The 12,956-nt window shown below is 52.9% G+C and overlaps 6 protein-coding genes across 6 annotated transcripts; 5 read left to right on the top strand and 1 right to left on the bottom strand.

Moving 5' to 3' along the window:
• Window positions 1-175: 175 nt before the first annotated feature.
• On the top strand, window positions 176-1,678 carry EKO05_0000555 (uncharacterized protein; the record flags this gene model as incomplete). Its single annotated transcript, XM_038936693.2, has 2 exons — window positions 176-659; window positions 711-1,678. 2 exons carry the CDS (start codon window positions 176-178, stop codon window positions 1,676-1,678), a joined length of 1,452 nt encoding a protein of 483 aa, XP_038803096.2.
• Window positions 1,679-3,154: 1,476 nt separating this feature from the next.
• Window positions 3,155-4,431, top strand: EKO05_0000556 (uncharacterized protein; the record flags this gene model as incomplete). The annotated part of the gene is made up of 3 exons (XM_059635454.1): window positions 3,155-3,193; window positions 3,248-3,565; window positions 3,787-4,431. The coding sequence occupies 3 exons, from the start codon at window positions 3,155-3,157 to the stop codon at window positions 4,429-4,431; spliced, it is 1,002 nt and encodes a 333-aa protein (XP_059491437.1).
• Window positions 4,432-5,250: 819 nt separating this feature from the next.
• On the top strand, window positions 5,251-7,800 carry EKO05_0000557 (Ubiquitinyl hydrolase 1; the record flags this gene model as incomplete). Its single annotated transcript, XM_038936901.1, has 4 exons — window positions 5,251-5,278; window positions 5,335-5,402; window positions 5,450-7,501; window positions 7,549-7,800. The coding sequence occupies 4 exons, from the start codon at window positions 5,251-5,253 to the stop codon at window positions 7,798-7,800; spliced, it is 2,400 nt and encodes a 799-aa protein (XP_038803098.1).
• A 301-nt stretch (window positions 7,801-8,101) lies between these two features.
• On the top strand, window positions 8,102-9,025 carry EKO05_0000558 (iron-binding protein; the record flags this gene model as incomplete). Its single annotated transcript, XM_059635455.1, has 2 exons — window positions 8,102-8,825; window positions 8,880-9,025. 2 exons carry the CDS (start codon window positions 8,102-8,104, stop codon window positions 9,023-9,025), a joined length of 870 nt encoding a protein of 289 aa, XP_059491438.1.
• Window positions 9,026-9,783: 758 nt separating this feature from the next.
• Window positions 9,784-10,113, top strand: EKO05_0000559 (uncharacterized protein; the record flags this gene model as incomplete). The annotated part of the gene is made up of 1 exon (XM_059635456.1): window positions 9,784-10,113. One exon carries the CDS (start codon window positions 9,784-9,786, stop codon window positions 10,111-10,113), a length of 330 nt encoding a protein of 109 aa, XP_059491439.1.
• A 339-nt stretch (window positions 10,114-10,452) lies between these two features.
• Window positions 10,453-12,449, bottom strand: EKO05_0000560 (Sterol O-acyltransferase; the record flags this gene model as incomplete). Its single annotated transcript, XM_038936903.1, has 2 exons — window positions 10,453-11,531; window positions 11,579-12,449. 2 exons carry the CDS (start codon window positions 12,447-12,449, stop codon window positions 10,453-10,455), a joined length of 1,950 nt encoding a protein of 649 aa, XP_038803100.1.
• Window positions 12,450-12,956: the final 507 nt, after the last annotated feature.

The raw sequence follows: 12,956 nt of genomic DNA on the forward strand, positions 1-12,956 counted from the left end.
TGTTAGGCTGCACTTGATTTTGATGAGCACACTCGACATCCTATCATAGACCAGCATCTCAGCCTCCTCTTTCAGCTGCTGTCCTGCATATTAGTTTCAACACGCGAATAATGACATCCGCGCCATCACTGCCGGAACTGGTCATCTAGAGCGAAATGCAAGCAGACCACGGCGCATGCTCCTGGCAAGCGATTCGACCACGAAGCTGCGGCTCAGGGCACGGGCGATGATTCGAACATGCAGCCTGCTCTGTGTTACTATACCCGCATTTTGGTTCAGCTCAGGACGCCATTTGGTCAGGCAATCTCGCAAAAGAGCGGTAGGTTCGGGTATGCACTTCAGCTGTCTTGGTACGTCGGTTGATTCTTCACGTGAAGTAACAGACTTCTGTTCTTTTACATATACACCATTAGATTCTCTCCTCATTACTGCAGTCCCACTCAAGATGAAGTGCTTGATATCGCTTCTCAGCCTTGTCGCGGTCCTACCAGCAGTACAAGGTATCGTCTTTGGTGGTCCGGCACCAACGGCTGCGACCCTCAAGCGTGCTCTGGACTCAGCTTTACCCAAGCCAACTATTGCCCCTACAAATGATGAGCTCAAGAAGCGACAGACAAATCTCCATCCTGAGACCTGTGGTTGGGTGGACGGTATCTATTGTGTGTTTCCACTTCTAGTTGGGCCACCAACAGCAGACTAACACAACACAGCATCCGGGGTCACATGTCCTGGATCACGGACTTGTATGCTATACACTTCGGCTGCTTCTGGCATGGCGGGTTGCTGTGATGGAGCGAATACCATTGATTGCGGCTGGGCAAGCTCGTGTGTAGATGCCAAAGCATACAGGTCCGAAGGATGCGGCTCAGACTGTCTGCTTAACAGTTTCATCCGAAAGTGCACGGCAACGACTGCACCCTACTGTGTCACTTGGTTGTACCCCAGCAATGGCGTCCACGACTATGGGTGCGCTGCCAATTCGGACAGCAGCGTCTCCACTATCTTCGAGACTGCCACTGATGCTTTTGGTGCTACTACAAGCATGCATCTACCCACAGTCACAGCAAACGCCGTCAGCACTGATGTTCCAGGCAGCACAACTCGTAAAACAGCCAAGAAGGTCGCCATTGGCCTCATTATTGGTGTCGTTGTAGCCGTACTCTTCGTGCTCTTCTGTGTCGTCATCGGCATAGTGTTTTGTATCAAGAAAAAGAAGAAGCAGCGTCAAATCGCCGCAAGCACCCAGGCCATGGCTGCGGTCCACGCAACTCGACCTCAGTCGCAGTATCCACCAAATCAGCAGCAGTACCCGTATCTTCCAACTCAGCAGCAGCAGCAGGCTCCGGTACAGACTCAGATGCAACAACCATCCCCATTTCATCCTTTAATCGACCCGCAGAGTCCTGCATCTGCGACCACCTCCTACTTCGCACATGGAGCTCACGAGGAGAAACCCAACGCGCATACATCGGTGCAAGAATATGCAATGACACCCATCTCGAGCCCGTCCACACCAGCGCCAGTATACACTCAGCCGCACGTTGTACCTCCACCTATGCCGGTGCCGGTGGTGAGCCAGTACCGTGCTCCCACTGAGGCGCATGAGGTTGATGCGATCAGTGTGCCACATGCGCCAAATCAAGCGGGACCTGTTCATGAGATGGGAAATGGGAAGTGATCAGGCTGTAGCTACCTGCATCTTATGCTAGCGGAACGACTGGTGACTTGTAGCTGGGATCTTATTAGTTGGAAGCAGGAAGACTTTCATGTCGTACCGAGCTATATATAACATATTGTCTGGAAGCAACGAAGACCTTGAAACTCAATGCTTGGACGTTCTGCGTCCGGCAAGTTGAACAGTGTTGCAGCTGCACTCTCACCTACCTACATACATACCAATTTCAAAACCAAATCACGAGGCTAGCATATCTCTTGTGTTACAGGAAAAGTATACTACAACCATCCCAATTGTCTGGGTTGCAGGAGGCAGTCAATCAACTTGGAAATTGTTTAAAACCCCTCCAGAATTTGGTAGAGAAGATCAGGATGAGTAACAATTATCTTCGTTTTTCCGGATGTGGGAGGATCCAACGATAACCCGGAACTTTCTCGTCCTTGGTCCCGGTTGTCTTGAACCGTTGCTTTTCCACGGCCGACCTTATGCACCCCACCAGTCTAGGGGAATGGCGTATCCAAAGTGTGGGGCCGTCAAGAGAGCATTGAGCAGCTGTGATAAGCTGTTGACTGCTGGATGAGCAAACCGTGGTGGACAGTAAAATGTGGCTTTCTTCCGCTGTCGTCGACCTGTCATCCACATGCAACGCCCACTACCAGGTCTGCGGTCGCGTGCACGAGCAGGTTGCTGGTTTAGACTATAAGGGTGACGCTGCCTTGACGCGCCCGTGATCGCCGTCACGAAAGGACTGGTGCAGACGCCAGCGCCAGGTGACTTAAGGGTAGGACGGGGTACCAGGAGACGGACGCCTTCTACATCGACAGGCTCTGCACTCCCTGGCGTCCTTGCTTTGCTGGCAAATGAAGCTCTCGCGCCCGCGCGGTCAACGCTGAACGTGATGTGGACCCAAGTGAAGCAGAACAACACGTTTCCTATCAGTGCATCTGGAGCAGCTAGCTATCAAGTGGCAGCTGCCAAACACGGGGAAACAGCTGTCCTGACGTACGGGACTACTGCAGCATCGCGAAAGACCGGGCAACGTCAAGGGAACCATGGTCCTTTGAAGCTTTGAAGGATCGCGGTAATCCGCACCCATTCGTTGGCTGCCGCGCTAAAATCTCTGGGGTTCGGTCATCAAAACTCCACTACGCCGGAGATCACAGCTCCAGACGTCGCACTCGCCCATTGCGCCACGAGACCTCGCTCACGACACCCCCAAGTGACGACCAGTTGATTGCCTTGTATGGCCGATCTATTCGACGCGTAACAACTGCTCCCCATTCCACTCTGAACTCGCCAGCCTGTCAACAGTTGCGCCGCTGCGGATACCGATGAGCTCGACATTCGCCTTCAACTCTCCTTGTCTCCGGTGAACGTGCAGCTGCTCGAGTTGCGGTCTTCCTTTCTGCGCCAGACACTTCTCTTTGAGGTGTCGTTGCAAAAGCCCCAACACAGCCGTAGCTGCACACCTCCACAACCATGGCGGTTGCGCCAGCTCAGCCAGGAACGGGCGCAAGCGTACGTTCACCCATAGCGATCACCTGCCAACTTCAACTGACCCCGTAGTTGCAGCCTCTCGGTGCACCAGACCCCACAAAACTCCAGAGGGTGAGGGAAGTCTTTGCGCAGCCGGTGCTTGCTTCCTTCGTAGCTGGAGGTGTTGCCGGCGCCGTTTCCCGAACGGTTGTCTCGCCTCTCGAACGTCTCAAGATCCTCTTCCAAGTCCAAAGCGTTGGTCGCGAAGAATACAAGATGTCAGTACCGAAGGCACTGGCGAAGATGTGGAGGGAGGAGGGCTGGAGAGGATTCATGGCTGGCAATGGAACCAACTGCATACGAATCGTGCCCTACTCTGCGGTGCAGTTTAGTGCGTACAATGTCTACAAAAGGGTGAGTAGTCCTGTTTTCGCCGATTGTTTCCTCTGCTTTTGCTACTCTCAGTCGTTGAGCGCGGGTCCTGAGGGGATCTACATCTCACGCAACCGGTCGTGGTTGAGCAGTCGCACAGTAGTGACGAGATTTCTCGTCAGCGACTCCTGAAGAAAGCCAGCGGACAGTCTCTACGTCAAGGTTGATGGTACAAGCGCGAGCGTTGTTTCTAACAGCTGCAGTTCTTCGAAAGCGAACCAGGCGCTCCCCTAGGCGCATACCAACGGCTACTCTGTGGTGGTCTCGCTGGTGTTACCTCGGTATCCTTCACATATCCACTCGACATCGTTCGCACACGATTATCGATCCAATCCGCATCCTTCTCGAGCCTCCAAAGAGAAGAGGGCAAGAAGCTGCCCGGTATGTGGACGCTTTTGACCAACATGTACAAGACTGAAGGAGGTCTCCCTGCACTGTACCGCGGTATCATCCCGACCGTGGCAGGCGTTGCGCCATACGTAGGTCTGAATTTCATGGTCTACGAGATCGCACGTACCCAATTCACTCACGAGGGCGATAAAGACCCTGGCGCGCTCGGCAAGCTGGGAGCAGGTGCTGTCTCTGGCGCCGTAGCACAAACCATCACATATCCCTTCGACGTCCTGAGACGAAGATTCCAGATCAACACCATGAGCGGCATGGGATACAAGTACGCAGGCATCGGCGATGCGATAAAGCAGATCGTCATGACAGAAGGTATCAAAGGGCTGTACAAGGGCATCGTGCCAAATCTGCTCAAGGTGGCACCCAGCATGGCGAGTAGCTGGCTCAGCTTCGAGATGACAAGAGACATGCTCATGGGCAGCTGGAATTCTGGGTTCTTATAGATGCATTGAGGTTGTGTAAGGCACGTTTGGGGTCCAATACTGTACCCGTTTTCTAGCGATGGCGTCGGCGTTCACAGCAGCTCGTATCATTGAAACACATCCGTTTCTTCCTCTGTGTAGGTAGACAAGGAAGGACGGCTTGTAACAACATAATTATGTCGAGATAGCAAAAGCATGTACATCTTACGGCTCAAAACATGCAACGTACAAGACATCGTCGGCAGTAACGCTCACACACGGTCTATAATGCTTCGACGACCTGATCATTCGAGCCATCGTCTCCACAACATGCTGCAGCGAGAAGCCGGTCGTTCTGGATAAGATAAGATGACGAAAGCTGAATGTTTGTGTGAGATCAACATGTCTGATGAAATCATGGCCAAGGTCGTTTGAGTATTCCTGGAATAAGAGGTACTGAATAATGTACTCTTGAATCGACACGTGAATGGCCACACTGAAGACGGCGGCACCACGTGAACATTACTGATGGCATGCTCCGACCATGTTCAGCCTGCAATCCTGTAGGCGAGACTAACATCCTGCAATTGGAGCATTGATACTGGACAGGCGTAAATCTTCCAAACCCCTCCTTGAAGAAGCTGGGTAGATACTGATCAACCAAGATAGAGGGGTGCCTGCTGTTGCCCCACTACAACGGAGCTATGGGCAGCCTGACTTCGTCATGCAGATCGCCAGGGACCAGCAGCAAACTGCAGCGCGCCACAGCTTGTTCGTTCTTGCCTCCAGAAAGAATCTCCAAACTCCTTCCTCCTTCTTCAACACTTGTAGTTTCGAAGGCATAAATCCAACACTACAAACATGGCGTGTGTACACGTAGATGCGCCTGGTCAGTTCTCCGCCATGCTCTTCGTTCGCCCCACATTCGTATTTACATGTTTACAGAGCTCCGTCCGCCTGGTGCAAACCAGTCTGTCTATCGTGAGGACTGCACACAGTGCTTTGACTCTATCGTAAGGCTTTCATGCACCGGAAACTTTCCAGGCTCACCTGCAACTAGGATGATCCCACAGGACTCGATGTGTGCCTGTACTGCTTCAACGGTGGGTGCACGGCTGACCGAAGCCACTCGATTCTCCATGTGTCGGCTACGAACCATCCTCTTGTCCTCAACATCAAGCGCACTCGCAAGCAGGTCGCACGCGATGAGCCTCCAGCGAAGATGACGAAGCTCTCCATTGCTGCCGAGACCGAGACCGACCGCTACGACACTACAACCACCGTCAAATGCTACGAGTGCGGCGTTGACGAGGTTGATAAGAGTTCTGGGAAGCTTCCGGGGCTTGTCGATGCGGTCCTCAAGGCCAATACATTTGCCAGGCAGGAGGAAGTCAAGGCTTGGGAACAAGAGATGACCGCCTGTGAGCATACGCTTTGCTTAGAACAGCAGGAAGCAAGGCAGATCGAGTCTGGAGCTCTCGGACATTGCTCTGAGTGTGAGCTCAACGAGAATCTTTGGCTTTGTCTGAGCTGCGGCAACCTTGGCTGCGGACGACAGCAGTTTGGTGGTGTTGGTGGCAACTCGCACGCTGTAGGGCACACAAAGTCGACAGGCCATCCCGTCGCTGTCAAGCTGGGTTCTCTGACTGCGGACGGAACCGCTGATATCTACTGCTACGCCTGCGACGAGGAACGTGTCGACCCAGAGCTGCCGAACCACTTGGCACACTGGGGCATCAACATCAAGGACCGGGTGAAGACGGAGAAGAGCTTGACAGAGATGCAGGTCGAGCAGAATCTGCGATGGGAGTTCTCTATGACGACGGAGGATGGCAGGGAGCTGAAGCCGCTGTTTGGTTCGGACTTCACAGGACTCAAAAACCTGGGCAACAGCTGCTATCTTAACAGCACACTCCAGGCCTTGTTCGCGATACCGGAGTTCAGAGACCGATACTACCTTCCCGAGCAAGGCCCGCCCGATGCGCCGCTTCCCGCTGAGGATCTAGAGACCCAACTTCGCAAGGTCGCCGACGGTCTGATCTCTGGACGATACTCGAAGCCAGACAGCGATGTCATTGCCTCCGAGGACACACCCGAGGTTCCGCACCAGCGCGGCCTGGCACCAGCCATGTTGAAGCACCTGATTGGGCGAGGACATGCAGAGTTCTCCACAATGCGACAGCAGGACGCATTCGAGTTGCTTCTTCATATGCTCAAGCTTATTTCCCGCTCGCAGCATATCGCGCCCTTCAAGGACCCTGTGGATGCCTTCAGATTCGTCATGGAGCAGCGTCTACAGTGCATTAGCTGCAAGCGAGTCCGTTACCGAACAGATGAGCAGGAGAACATCTCCATCCCTGTACCCATTCGAAGAGTGCCAAAGGATGCGCAGATGGACGCTACAGATAGTGAAGGGAAAGAGAAAGAGAAGGAAGAGTTTGAGGCTGTGACACTGAAGGAGTGCCTTGATATCTTCACGGCTGAAGAGATGGTTGAGCTCACTTGTGCAGCTTGTGGCAGCAAGGAAGGCTTCACAAAGAGGAGTTTGTTCAAGACCTTCCCCTCGGTCTTGGCTGTCAACGCCCGCCGCTTCGAGATTGTTAATTGGGTGCCCACGAAGCAGGACGTTCCGGTCATCGTCAACGATGAAGCAATTCCATTCGACGCCTACAAGTCCGCGGGGCTTCAAGACAGCGAGGAGGTCCTTCCTGACGACGCAGACACTGGCAGTTCTTCTAAATGGACGCCGAACGAGGCTGCGCTGTCTATGCTCGAAGCGATGGGCTTCCCGCGAGTGAGGTGCGAGAAGGCGCTGCACGCTACTGGTAACATAGACCCAGAAGCTGCATCGAACTGGCTCTTTGCCCATATGGAGGACCCCGACATTGACGATCCGGTCGACTTCAACGCCGGCAGTGGCAGTGGCTCTGGAGGTGGCGCCCCAAGCGCAATCGACCCAGAGAAGATTGAGGTGTTGAATGGCATGGGCTTCAACGCTCCACAAGCTCGGCAGGCACTGAAGGAGACGGGTGGAGACATGGAACGGGCTGTCGAGTGGCTATTCAGTCACCCCGAGGCTGCCGGCGACTTTGGTGATGACGCGAATGCAGAGGTGGGTCCTTTACTCTAACATTTCACTTTACCAGCTAACATGTGCAGGCACCCGCCGAATCACAAGAGAAGTCACTACCAGGGAGCGACAAGCTGCCGGCGAACTTCCAACTACAATCCATTGTCTGCCACAAGGGTAGCTCTATCCACGCCGGGCACTATGTTGCGTTCGTTCGCAAGCAACTACCTGACGAGCAAGACGCTGCATGGGTGCTCTTCAACGACGAGAAGGTAGCAAAGGCTGCCGATATCGACGAGATGAAGAAGTTTGCATATGTTTATTTCTTCCGGCGTTTGTAAGACGGGCGGTCTAGGTGCATTGGAGGCTAGCATAGCGGAAGCGGAGTTGATTGTGATTGGCGTGTTTAAACCTGCCAAATCAACAGGTGAACGTTACGGAGTATGTATGATCTTGGAGATCACAGAGCTGTTGGGAGAGGACAATGTGACACAACAACTGCGCGTGGCATTCAATCTGATTATGCATGTGATAACAATCGTGGTTCATCTGATAAGGACAAAGCCGACCGGAAGTAGCGGTCCTGCTCGGTGTAAAGGTCGCTTCTCCGAGGGAATGTGGGGTTAGGTCAAAGCTTGGTTCATGACATGGCCGAGCTTCGAAGGGGCGATTAGTGACATCTTTTCCTTCGATAACCTCGACCCTCGTTACACCACCACCCACGCTTCCCCCCTCCTACCATCCATTGCAATTCATCGACTGTATTATACAAAACCCTCACAACAATACACACACGCCTTTTCGCCATGTTCAGAAGAGTCGCAGCAGCCGTTCCAGCCCAGGCCGGCCGAGTGCTCGCAACCGCCGCCAGACCGAGCATCACCTCGCCCATCCGCACAGCAGCCCCCGCGCTATCTGCAGCCGGCAGACGGCAGTACCACGAGAAAGATAAGTCGCTCTTCTGCGCAACGTCAGTCTCGACAAAGGTGTGGCAGGACCTGCTCCGAAGCCGCATACCTTACACATGACTGTCGCATTTCTCTTCCGAACGACCGGCTAACATCCGCAGCACTGCTCGATCACTACAGCCGTCCCCGAAATGTCGGATCCATGTCCAAGACTGACACTGACGTTGGTACTGGTCTCGTTGGCGCGCCCGCATGTGGCGACGTCATGAAGCTGCAGATCCGCGTCGACCCCAACAACAACACCATCAGCGACGTCAAGTTCAAGACCTTTGGCTGCGGTAGCGCGATCGCAAGTTCGAGTTACCTGACCGAGTTGGTGCGCGGTATGACGTTGGAGGATGCGTCGAGGATCAAGAACACCGAGATTGCGAAGGAGCTGTGCCTGCCGCCTGTCAAGTGTAAGTTACCGCCTACTCGAAAGCTCAGCGGCACAACTTACTGATTATGACTAGTGCACTGCTCCATGCTTGCGGAAGACGCCATCAAGTCCGCCATCTCCAACTACTACACAAAAAACCCCAACGCTCGCGCGACAGACCTCGGTGGCAAGTCGGCACCGCTGCCCAAGGTCGAGGTTGAGACGGTTTCCGCTGCATAGAATGGGAGAACGGAGAGTGGAGAATGAAATTGACATTGACTTTGATACCAAGAGATGGAAGTTGTTGGGCGCAGAACAAATGGAGAGATGGCGCAAATCGGAGAGATGTATAAAAACCTACCTTGCGTGTTACTGAATCACGCCTTTCGCTTCTCGATTCTGTCCGAACAGGCTTGATGGCGTTTGTGTGTTTGCGGCTGGCTCAAGATTGAAGGCACGAGCGAGTTGGCTCACCTAGCCTACACCATACTTTAAGCAATGAACAAAATTCTAAGAAACTGAACGGAACGCTTGACAGATGTTGTCAGTGCTTACAAGGTTGCACCAGAAAGTACCGTGATGACTACATAGCACCATCTGATAAGACAGAGTGAGAAGGCACCCACTCGCAGTAATAGTTTGTCTGGTGGTTAGAGGGAGAGAGCAGCATTCCATCTTATATCCGTGAGACTAGGCGGATCTCTGGATCGGCGGTGCACACGCTTCTGTGAGCTGAGTATCACGCCACTTTCAGCAAGGCTGTGTTTTGCGTGTGGGGAAGACAGGGGCATCGACCGACTGTATGATGGAACCCCTTCTATTTCATTCCCACGGTGTCGAAAGCAGCTCGACACCACGACTCCAGCCTCCAGCTGATTCGAGCTATCTGGAAGCTCCCATGCGCTCCTCCCCAGATGTGCAGAGTGAAGGGCCGACTAGGTAGCCTCGGGTAACACGGTAAAAGTAGTAAACAACAAGACTCACTGCCATGTTCGGCCATGGTTCGTCCATCCTCAGCTGCAACACACCCTTTCCCTCCAACTGCCCCAGCGACGCGCCACTATGATGGACTACTATTCCTGACAGACGCTCTGCGAGGGGAGGAAACCAAGTCTCTCCGTTTGAGCGGCACAGAGGCGATGGAGGTGTCGTCAGCGTCGTGGGTTTCTGGGAATGAACATGTGTGGTCGTTTTGCGCGGTTACGAGTGGCGAAGAACGGTGGAGGTGGATGGTGAATGGAGGAATTGGAGATGTTTGCAGCAGTTGCGGTGGCTTAAGACGCGGCCACGGAGGAAGGGATGTAGCTCGCCATTTGTTGAAATGTTAAGAAGGAACGCAAGTATGACCGATAGCATGAGCGTAGAGTACCCTATAAGCAGAACTGCTAGGGATGCTGTTTGAAGTTTCAGTTGGGTTGAGAACATCACTTGATCCCCTGCGATTGTGGTAATCGGTCAGAACAGGGCTGGATACACCTTGTTTGTCTGTAGGCAATAGAGACTAAAACGTATTCAATTCTGTCAAACAGCCTCTGAGGGCTAGTTGAAGACCTTTATACTTTTATGTTTGGATTGAAGAGTTGAGCTGGTACCCATAGTCGCCACTCGCACGAACCACGAGACATCAGTCTACCAAGAAGACGTCGAAGACGTACGAATCAGTGACTTCAAACAATCAAGTACAGGCTTGTGATTACGCTGGGCCCGATGAACAGTCCAAACCAGAAGATCACGTTGCCCAGAGTATGCCTCCCTTTCATCCACCGAGTCTTCATGAACGCCGCGAGCGGAAGCTGCGTCAACTGGAATGTAAAAAGGTATCCTCTGACCTTGTGGAAGATGCAGAACATGAGTATCTCATGCACAACAGCGCTAAGCAGGAAAGTGAAAAAAGTGGCTTGCATCTTAGAGAGATGGAAGAAGGAGATGGATGAATGGTAGACATGGCGCAGCAAGAAGTTGTGAACTGGCCGATTCCAGTCGCGTGCATATTGATCAAAACTCACGCTATTCCACCAAGCGCCGTAGAAGCCACGGTCGGCAAAGCGCGTGATTTCGGCCAGCACGTTGAGGAGGCACTCCCAGATGACGTACCACGAGAGGAGTTGTTCAAGCAGCATGGGGAACAGCATGTCGCTTACGACCCAAGGAAATTCTTTCCAGCGCTCGTCGAGCGACATGCCTGCCTCTTTCTGTCGTGTGGTCTCAACTACAACGGGGTAGATGTAGGCTTGTGAGATGACGATCATGATCCAGATGACTCCCAGCGTAGCGGCTGTTTTCTCGGCCACGTACCACCAGTTGATGCGCTCCTGGCGAGGGTACTCAAGATCGTAGACTAGTGTGGGCAGACACGTCCATTCGATGAAGTTGTATGAAGTAAGGTTGTTGGGGTACATGTTGTCAGTCGTCGTGCATTTGCCGCGAAGCTCTTCGTCAAGAACAGTCACTTCAGTCGTGAGGATACGACGGAAAGTGGAGATCTGTTCGGCATCGAGAGGTTCGCTGGTTTCGATTGCTTGTCCAATGGATGCGATTTGGGACTCTTCTGTCGAGAAATCAGTCGAAAATTTTGGTCCGCGGCTTTTGCGACATGACATATCGTTGTTATCATTATGGTCGATACCGGTTGCTGCCAACGTCTCTGTACTAGGCGATGTAGGCGAGGGGCCTTGGTGAGCGTCCAGATCGTCGAGCTGGCGAATCTTCTGATCGAGCAGATTACGCCTACAATATACACGGGAGACTGTTTATGTGTGAGTGGAGGATTGCATGCAAGGAAACCAAACTCACGATAACCATTGTAGAAGGAATACGCATGTTGCTTCATAAGCAGCACAAAGACATGCAGGACGATGAAGACGGTATGTGTCCAAGGCCACTCTCGCCAGAAGGTCCAGAAGATAACGAAGCCGGTGAAGAATGCCTGCCACACACTCTGTATTATCCAGCCAGAACCACTCCATGAGAGGTAATTCGCAGCGATGGCCTTGTGTAGGAAGAAACCAAAGCTGGTGGCAGCGCACATTGTTGCATCTGTTGCCAAGAGTACAAATAGATCCCGATCTACCATCAAGTGTAGTATCTCTGCGTTGCCAAACACCGATCCTTGCTCCTTGTAGTTCCAAGCTGCGATCCGAGTGAGCAGCAGTGCCATGGCAATCCAGAACAGAGTGAAGAACCCGTGGAAGGGCGATTGCGATGCGCTGGGGTTCTGGCGGTCAAAGGTCGTGAATTGACGGGTAAAAACCAAGTCCCGGAGTCTGGCCTTGGACTTTCCGCTGAGCTTCTCTACCTCCTTCTGCATGCCAGACCGCACAATTTCTCGAAAATCCTCTGCTGTGAGTCTGTGCTGGGTCTTTTTGCCCGGGCTGTCAATCAAGACCTGGATGCTCTCTTTCTTCTTGTATTTGTCCTGGTCCCTGTCATCATACGTCCCATCCTCGCTGCCGTCAGAGGGTATTGCAGTCGTGTTCCCACTCCTGTTGCCGGCGGTATCGGTTCCTGTTGTGGCTCGCAGTTGGGTGGCGCCGTCAATGTCCGATATATCTGAAGAGTCATCTGGTGTCCATGAATCTTCTCTCTCTAGTCGTTGTGTATTCGAGAGATCGTCGAGCGCGTGCGGTATGATCGATTGTCTGCATTCCGTGTCGTTCGTAGTCATGATCAAAGGTGTAGAACACTTTCTCAAGTGTTGCTGATGTATGTGGGTTTCCAAGCTTCAGGCACTCTTCATGTAGCTTGAGATGGAGCTTTGACACGAGCCCGGGGTGCGGATCCGTGTGACGACAACATCGAGATTTATACGCGTACGGGCGTTAGCAGGGAAATGCGAGAAGTACAGATCAGCTGTGAACTCTATGCAGCGCGCGCGATTCTTGACATCCGCTGAAGCCCGCGGACAAATCGAAAAGGGCCGGGGAGTAGTTGTTCGCGGAACTTCGGTAACCAATGATGATGCAATGCAAGGCGGCTGCATCCGTATTTCTATGTCACGTGATATTATCCAGGAGCTGCACAACGACACGCCACGAAGTCTGCATCCTTCAACACCACCAACCTCGGCTAAGACGGCAGTGGCATTGATGTCTTGGTCTTCTTAAATTGACTGTCCTCGCGCTGAACAGCCTCGCCAGGAGTAGTGTATATGTCGAACAACGCCTTGGATCTC

This window comes from Ascochyta rabiei, chromosome 1, assembly GCF_004011695.2.
Source record: "Ascochyta rabiei chromosome 1, complete sequence".
Lineage (NCBI taxonomy): Eukaryota > Fungi > Ascomycota > Dothideomycetes > Pleosporales > Didymellaceae > Ascochyta > Ascochyta rabiei.